General features: G+C 50.9%; 1 protein-coding gene across 1 annotated transcript; it reads right to left on the bottom strand.

Annotated features, from left to right (window-relative positions):
* Positions 1-3,808: 3,808 nt before the first annotated feature.
* BNIP1 (BCL2 interacting protein 1) lies at positions 3,809-8,647 on the bottom strand. The gene is made up of 6 exons (XM_058848863.1): positions 8,505-8,647; positions 8,332-8,424; positions 7,893-7,984; positions 7,014-7,115; positions 6,212-6,330; positions 3,809-4,472 (listed from the first exon to the last, which is right to left on the bottom strand). Exons 1-6 carry the CDS (start codon positions 8,589-8,591, stop codon positions 4,276-4,278), a joined length of 690 nt encoding a protein of 229 aa, XP_058704846.1. The 5' UTR covers positions 8,592-8,647; the 3' UTR covers positions 3,809-4,275.
* Positions 8,648-9,079: the final 432 nt, after the last annotated feature.

Here is a 9,079-nt window from a genome sequence, read left to right as displayed (position 1 = left end):
CTCCAGCGCGGGGTGTGCGCTGATGCCCGCGGAGCCGCTCTCCCCGCCTGCCCTTTGGGCTCTTATCGCGGCCCCGGGGGACACACGAGGCTTTATCGCCGGGCCAGGCTCGGAACAGCCGAGTGCCGCTTTCCTTTCATGCCGGCCCCGACACCCAGAGCGGGGCAGAGGCTCCCCAGAGCCCCGGCACAGCCCCCGATAAGCGGATGCGGCTCCGATGCGGCAGCGGGGGATGAAGGTCGGGAGCGGTGGCATCTGATCAGCGCTGAGAGGTTAAAAATAAAAGGAAGCCCAAGTGGAAGAGGGCAAGGTGTGACAGCAGCCTGTGCTGGAGCGGGGTCACTGTCCCACAGCTGCCCAGGGTCACCACAGCAGGAACAGCCTGGGTCTGGGTCTGGATCCAGAGCCCAGGCAGGGCTGGATGGATCTTGGGGCAGTGTCTGGATGACCTTCAGCAGATTTCGCTCTCAGCTCGGAGTCACAGAACACTCAGAGCTGGAAGGGAGCCACGAGGACCACCAAGCCCAACTCCTGAGTGAATGGCCCAGTCAGCAGCACCAGGCTGTGCCCAGCTGAGCCAAACAACCCCAGCCCAGTTCTGTTGGATGGCTTTGCAAGGCTGCAGGAGCCTCACGATTCACGCAGCATTCCAGCGCCCAAGGCAACGCTTGCAGGTGCTGACCCAAGTGGAGATCTCAGTGAACACATGAAGGGTCAGGGTCTGAACCCAATTAAGGTGATGAAGATCCCAGCCCCTTCCTCAGACTCTCTACATGGGAGAGGATCAAAGGCACAGGTACAGTGAGCCTCTCTCACTCCATCACCCAAACACAGAATCTTCTTCATCACAGGCTCCTGTGAGAAAAACAAATTTCAGCCCAGTGGAACTGTCATTCCCTTTGTGGCACAGAGTTTGTACCATTCTATATAAGCTAGCAGGTAATAATAAAGTTGTGTTTATTCAACTGCCTCAGCCTGAACAAGTCCACAATCAGCTTTCAATAGCAGCAGGATGATTTAAGAGCCTGGAACGTGGCATTTGGCTGTGGTACAAAGCACCTGCAGCCTGTTTGGAGAACAATTCTCACCTTTGTGGGAAGGAAACACGACAAGCACACCCTCAGGGACAGAAAGGGCTTTGCAGAAATGTACAATCACCAAGACACCACATCTGGGGAATAAATTTGCATCAGATTCTCTTCTGTGAGAATCACACCGTTACAAACAGGGTGGCAAAGCAACATTAAAGCTGATTTCCACCCCCCACTTTTTCTGAAGGGGAGCCCCACATATTTGCAGACAAGTATGCACATGTCCCCTGGATATTCTCAGCCCCCAAAGATTGCAGCCTGACTTGCCTGCCTTGCTCTGGGCCACTTGGCACGAGATAGCAGCCACACACATTTGGCAGAGACATTTTTAGAAACCTCCAAGCTATGAATTCACCTTTCCATTTTGGTAAAGTCAGTTATGTGGAAAGCATTTCCAAAGCACAGCTTTTGTATTTCCCCTTGATTCTTGGAGGGGAGGAGGGAATAAACAGTATTATCCTTGTCATTTGTTTTCCCAGAGTTACCCTGCAATGTTTCTGTATTTGATAACAGCACAATCAATAATAAAACAATTATGAGACAAATCAAGTTGGTCTCAGCACACTTACAGGGTATGTTAAATTTCCAGTTCTCCTCAGGTCCATATTTATTGCAACCACGAAAAGACAACTTTCCAAGGAAACACAGACCTAACTGAAGCCCTGGAAGTGGCCCTCATGCTGCAGATTTCAGGGATATAAAATGATATTTAATGAACACCTGGCATGCACCTGCTCCTGCCCACGGGGATGGTGACAGGGGCTGGATCCACAGCTCACCACCCCTGTGCTGGCAACAAAGACACATCCAACAGCACTGCCTGCTCCTGACACCCCAAGGGACAACCTCAGGCATTGCTCCTTTTTTCCACAGGTGCTCAGACAAAGCAAATCGCTCTCAGTGGGTTGGGCTCCACAGCAGGACCTCACATTCACCACAAACCTCAAAGTTCTAAAATCTCTGTATGTGCTGAGGCATCAGGGCTGCCCCATCCTCATCCCTAAGTGGCTCCAGCTGCGCAGCCAAACACCCACAGTCCCTCCAGTGGCTGCAGCCCCCTTTGCCTGCAGGACACAGCTAAGGAACCCCCACTCAGCTAATGAGCAGCAGTTCATTAACCCACAGCTACTTGATTGCTTACAGCTGCTTGTCTCAGCCCCACAACTCCACAGCAAGATTTCAGTCCTTTTAAAACTCCTGGAGCCTCCTTATTCTTTATTTTAAAGGAGAACTGTTCTTCAAAGGAAAAATATTTTTACTGCAATTGTTTTGTGACAGCAAATCCCACCCTCCATTTGTGGGGAGGAATGGGCCAGGAGTAAAACTCCTCTGTTTGCTTTTACTTGTGTAGGAGCCCTCAACACTTCTCCAAAGGTTTCTTTCTTTCTTCCCTAACACTTTCTGCTCCTGCAGCCCCTGGTCTCAGAACAGCTCCAGCCCTTGTTCCCAAGTCATGCCCGAGTCCAAAAATGCAGAGACAATCCCATGTTCACCATCCCCGCTGGCTCTGCTGCACTTGGCAAGGCACACACCTAAGAAAATACTTTCAAAAAAACCAGCACAATGCCATTTTTCACCCTTCCCCACACAACCTTGGGCACACAGCAGCAAGACCCCGAGACACAACATCCCGAGTGCAAATACAAAACCCTCTGCAGACACAGAAAAGCTGCCCAGCCACAACTTTCCACATTCCCTGGATCAGACAACAAAAAGCCAGGCACAAGCACTTCCTCTTCCCAAAAATGCTGCTCCCACAAACTTATCCAAGAAAATGAGAAAGCCAGTCCTACCCTCAGTGCAGGAGCTGTGCTGAGGAGCGAGGCAGGCAGCAGAGTGAGTGTGGAGGGACCTGAGCAGCACCCAGCCCCAGCTGGGCACAATCAGAGCTCACTGGAGCATCCCACCGTGCCAGGAGGGAGCCAGGGGATCACCAGCTCTGCTCCAGGGCAGCTGCTGAGCACCAAACCACCCTTCTCACCCCAAAGGGAAAGAACATTGATCTGTCTCCGTCCACTGGTTATTCCCTGCCAGGTCTGTGGCCCTGCAGGAGCCTGGGTGATTCCTGGCTGCCTGTGGAAGGAAATGATTCAAGCACCAAGAGCTGCACAGCAACTGCTGCATCCTGGAATTTCTCCTCTTTCCCTCTCCCAAAAAATCCAGTAGCCCTTGCTATTTTTTCCCAAATTCCTTTGTCTCCAATTGTCTCTCTGCAAACTGACAGTTTATGCAGGTAGGCTAATTCACAAAGATTAGATTTTTGAAGCTGAGTCCTTTCTCTTATTCAAACCCTGAATGTGCACGTGATCAATTTATTTCATTCTTGGTGAAATTCTGTATCACAAGGCTGTGAGGAAGAACTGCCCTGAAACACAAGGAATGAACAATATGGAAAACCACACTCACTCTGTCTAGTCTGCCTGTTCCAGGACCACAAAATAGGAGCAAAACCCTCCAACTTCCAAATGCCCACCTTGGCAGTAATTTTTGCAAAGATAAAGCATGAAGTGAAATTATATAAAGGAGGAAAAAGGCTTTTGATTTTAAGAGACTGCCAATCTAATTCTCTTATCTATTGTGTGAATTCATAGTAACAAACTGGGTTCCCATTTTTGCTTTGCTCAGAGCCCTCCCAAGGCCAGAGCCAGGCTGTGTTATGCTCCCAGAAAAAAAATCCACTGCTGCCAAAGAAAAAGCAGAAACTTTACACTGAAAGGCTCTTTCAATACTTTGTTTTTAAACAGAACTCTGTTGACATGATTACAATAAATACTTTATTAATGGAATGTGTGAGTTTTTCTCTTCCATCCTTCCTCTTTCTCTCCGCACCTTACACACAGATGTCAGAGCAGCTTCCAGTCCAGGAAAAGGACAAAACTTAATTTCAAGGCAAAAATCAGTGAGAGGTTGAATGTTCAGACTGGCACCTCCGAGTGCTCAGTCCCTCAAGTGTTTGATTCCCCAAACCAGCAGGCAAATTGGCATTTCTTCTTCCCACAGCATGATCTATTAAAATCTTCTCAGGCAGCTCACAAGCTCCATGGGGACAGCACAAACTCCTGCCTACTCTAAAGCTCCTCCAGCCATTGCAAGATCCCTTTATTATTTCATTTAAAAGCCTCACTGTTATCAACCATCTCTTTCTGATTATTTTTCTTTTAATAGTTCAGTGATTGTTGGAGTTTTACAAAAATGGGAAGAGTCTCTTTTTGAGGATATAGAGCACTGTGGCCAGGAAGAGGGCAAGGGCCAGGAAGATGAGCAGCTTGTCCGTCAGCTCCCGGCGGTTGTACTTGGTGATCAGCTTCCTCCCCAGCTGGATGGTGCCAGACATGGACTTGAATTCCTCATTTGCTTCCAGGATGGTTCGAGAAGAATTGGCTGAAATTAAAGTGGAACAGAAAAAAAATTTAAATCAGCAGGTTGTGCTTCAAAAATACACAGCAAAGTGTGTAAGGATGAGATACTTGGTAACAGTGCCTGAGGGATCCTTCTGGGTCAGGCTGACTTGTGGGTGAGACAGACACAGAGTTCTCACAGCTCAGGGGTGCTGATGTGATGAGGAAAAGTGCAAAGTGAAATAAAAGCACTGAAAAGCTTAAAGATCCTATCAAAGTTCCTGAATTTTGAATTTTTGGGTTAGCAGGTCAAATCTAGTTCAGGTTTTTCAGCACTGCTGGAAGAAGAGTGAAATAGAAACAGTGCTAGAGAGAGAAATCAGCAGCAGCAGCAGGACAGGGCAATATTTGAATATATTAATTGCACCACTGTAAGTGTTTCCCCAGGCCCCAGCAGTAAATCAATGGGATTCAAATGAGCTTGCAGAATTATTCAGCTCAAACTGTTTTTAATAGTCATTTTTGACACACATAGCAATTTTTTGCCTATGAGAAGGGTCAACTAGAAGTGTGTGACAAAACAAACACACGCCCCCCATGTTTTAGCCTTGCTCCTTTCCATTTGCTAAATGAAAGCAAAAGTCCTGGAATCCCCTTTTTTCTGCTTTACAGAAAGCACAGCCTGTAGGACAGTGCATCACCCTATACCTGGTTGCTCACAGAAAGGCCAAATCCATTGTCTGGTTCACAAAAACAGAGCAGAAATAAATCTGCAATATCTTGAAAAACAACTTGTCCCATCCCACTTCAAGAGGCATTTTGATCCACGTGAAAACAGACAATTTGTTTCCCAGAGTTAATGACAAAGCAGAGCTTCCCTGCTCCACAGCCTCAAACACTCACTGCATCCTAGGGAATGCTCAGGAAACAGGAATTCCCACTACTAACTCAATTTGCAGCTGGGTTTTGTAGATGACCTTTGGTAGTTTTTCCCTTGATGAATTCCAAGTGCTGCTCATTCAGAAACAGAGTGAAAAAGTGCCTGCCAAGATGTCCTTTTAATGGGAGAAGGAACATGCTACTCCTGCAGCAACAAACTGTGCCCAGCTGCCACCCTCAGACGGGGCAGAAAGCAAGGAGGGCAAACTTGTGTTATTTATCCTTGTCTGTAAAGTTCCCTCCTGCCCAAAAGCACAGCTAGGAAGAGCAGGCAGCAACTTCTAATGCTCCATGAATCACCAGTTCTGACAGGTCACTTGATTTATTGTTTTAGGAGTCAAAGCCAAGGAACTGGGTGAAATCTTGGTTTCACAGTCCCTGATGCACTGCTGACAGAGCAAGTGACCTCGGGTTCAAGGCACTTGATCTCAGTGTCTCAGCCATCCCAGCTGGAGCCTGGCTGGAGCAGCCTTCCAGACACTCCTTCCTCCGTGCAGGGACTTCTGTTTCCTCTGCTATTCCCAAATCCATGCCAGGACAGTGGCACAGAGTAACACCAAACGTACTCTGGGCACTGTGTGAGCTCATGCTGCTTTTACAAGAAACTAAACCTCATCCTGACCCCTTTTCCTTCTCATGATCATGAAACCAAAACCCCAACAAACAGAAACTCCACACAAAGTACTCTGATATTTCCTGTTTATGTCCAGCTGTTAGAGGAGTTCTGCTGGCCAGTCCTTTAATCATCACTGTGGCACCTTCTCCTCCTCTGCTCCTCTCCCTGGGCTGACAAGAGCTGACCAAAGGTGCTTCCATCACCCCATCCCAAAATTCCAGCTGTACCTAAGGTCTGCACAGTCTCCTCACTCTGCTGCACCTGCTGGGACATCATCCTGCTGATGCCCATCAGACTCTCTGTGATGTTGCTTGCGCTCTCTGCCAGACTCTCCTTTGTGGTCTTCCTGAAAAGGAAAAGAAGCAAAGCAGGAAGGGGCAAAATTATTTCTTTGGATACCCTGGGAAAATGCTGCTGATAGGGAGATTAGAACAGTACTTGGCACTAAACATCTCTGCAGTGTACAAAAGACACAACTGGTTTTCACTGCGTGAGAAGTTCAGATTATTTTCAATTAAACAATAAAAAATAATCACAAAATATGAAAGTCCCGAGCCCAAACAACAGCCCAGAATCTCACAAGTGTATTTCACCACTTGCTCTGCCAGGACTGTGTTAACTCCAAGAGCTGCTATGGGAGCACCAACACAAACCCATTTTATTATCCTGAGTATCCCAGCTGTTGCTCTCAACACACAGCCTGCACACACTCACATCCAGTTCTGTATGTGAAAACAGCTTGGATAATGATCCAGTTCTTGCTTAGAACTTATCTGGAATTAATGTAAAAGACAATATGTAAAGCTATGAAGGTTAATTTATCCCCTTTTCTGCTTAGACATGCCAAGAAAACCTGAATTCATCACAATCCTTAACAGCCCAAATCTCCACAAAAGGGAAATGCACTCACAAAAAAAAGCTACACTTGATATAATTAAGTAACTTAAAAATATGATGTCACTTCCATTTAAAATGAGTGAATACAGGAGACACTGCTAAATCCCACAGTACAGTGGGACAGTCCAATACCTTTGTCTTAAGATGTCTCTTCCCTGCAGCAGCTGATCTTTCTCAGAGTTGTCAATAGCAATTTTGCAGGCCAGATTTGCCTTTCTCCAGGCTGCCTGGTTGCTGAAATCACAACAGCAGAGTGTTGTAATGTGATAGGAACACCTTGCAAGCACAGACAATTTTCACAAAGCAACCCCCACTGTAACTGGGCACTCCAATACTTGCAAAGACCCAAAGAATCCAAGAAATACTTGGGGTGGAAAATACTTCCAAGATCATCGAGTCCAACCTGTGCCCCATCCCCAGCTTGTCCCCAGCCCAGAGCTCTGAGTGCCACCTCCAGGGATGGGATCCAACCCTCCCTGGGCAGTTCCAGTGCCTGAGCTCCCTTTCCATGGGGAAATTCCTGCTGCTGTCCACCCTGAGCCTCCCCTGGCCCAGCCTGAGGCCATTCCCTCTCATCATGGTAGCCCACCCGGCTGTCCCCTCCTGGCAGGAGCCAGAAGGTCCCCCCTGATCCCCGTTTTCTCCAGGCTGAGCCCCTTTTCCAGTTCCCTCAGCCCCTCACTTTCTCTCTATTCCTACACACACCACGAGCATTCTATCCTGATATTCCCACTCCTCAGTGCTTATGAAGCAAGGGAAGAAGAAAACTGTGCCAGCTGTCAAACAACAGACTCCTCAGCCACCTCCTTTGAGCTCAAGTGCTCAAAGTGACAGACCAGAGTTAGGAAAGCAGGACAGGAGAAGGGAGTTGTACCCTTTCTGTCCCTGACCTCTTGGGCTGGGGTAAAACACGTGTCAGTGTCTGCACTTCCCAACCAGACTCTGAGGCAGCAAACTCAGCCCATCTCTGGTTACAGCGGACTTGGGAACAGCACCAGCTGCCGGACCCACCTGAGCATTTGCTTCTTGTGGTTCTCCACCTCCCGCAGCAAGGCTTGTTTCTCCGACTCCTTGTCCTGCTCCTTGGCCATCTGCTCCAGCTCCTTTGGCGGAGAGCACAAACAGCAGAACCTCACCAACCACCCGCAACTCGCACAGCCCAGCCCCGGCCGGGGATTCGGAGCAGATTTATCTGATAAACCCCCAATCCAGGGCTGCGACTCACCAAATCACAGCCGGGACCCCCAAACGCAAGGCCGGGATTCCCCAAAACAGGCGCAGAACGCCCCAAACCCCGGCAGGAACCCGCAGCCGGGATCCTCCAGCCCCGGGCCGGCACCCCGCAAAGCACAGCCGAGACCCCCAAAGCACAGCCGAGACCCCCAAAGCACAGCCGCTGGGTCCGGAGCACAGCTCGGCACCCTCAGCAGCCCCCGGCCGGGCCCTTCACCTGGATGCGGCCGCGGAGGTGTCGGAACTTCTCCTTCACGGCGCCATTGAGCTCCGTGAGGGCGCTGAGCGGCCCCGGGCAGTCCCGGATGTCCTGGAACACAACGGCGCGGTCAGCGCGGGCCAGGCTCGCCCCGCGGCCGTGCCGGGGTGTCCCGGGGCTGGCGGCGGTACCTGCACGGCCGCTTTGATCTCCAGGTCGAACTTGACGATCTCCTGGTGGCAAACCCGCAGCGGCACCGCCGCGGCCGCCGCCGCCATCTTGGCCGGGCAGGGCAGGGCCGGGGCGCGCGGGCGCCCCCTGCGGGCGGCGGGCGGGGCTGAGGGGCCGCGGCGGGGCCGCTCCGCCGGGAACTGGGGCCGGTTCGCCGGGAACTGGGGCCGGAACGCGGGGCCGGTCCGCCGGGAACTGGGGCCGCTCCGCCGGGAACGCGGGGCCGGAACGCGGGGCCGGTCCGCCGGGAACTGGGGCCGCTCCGCCGGGAACGCGGGGCCGATCCGACGGGAACGCGGGGCCGACCCGCCGGGAATGCCCGGCCAATCCGCCGGGAACGCGGGGCCGACCCGCCGGGAATGCCCGGCCAATCCGCCGGGAATGCGCTGCTCCACAGGGCTCACTGGCGTGAGCGACAAAATCCCAGGATCACCGCGGCTAAAAACACCTCCGAAACACATCGAGTCCAAGCTGTGCCCCATCCCCACCTTGTCACAAGCCCAGAGCTCTGAGTGCCACCTCCAGCCCTTCCCGG

Source organism: Poecile atricapillus, chromosome 13 (assembly GCF_030490865.1).
Source record: "Poecile atricapillus isolate bPoeAtr1 chromosome 13, bPoeAtr1.hap1, whole genome shotgun sequence".
Taxonomy (NCBI): Eukaryota; Metazoa; Chordata; class Aves; order Passeriformes; family Paridae; genus Poecile; species Poecile atricapillus.
This window is presented reverse-complemented; position numbering and strand designations above follow the sequence as displayed.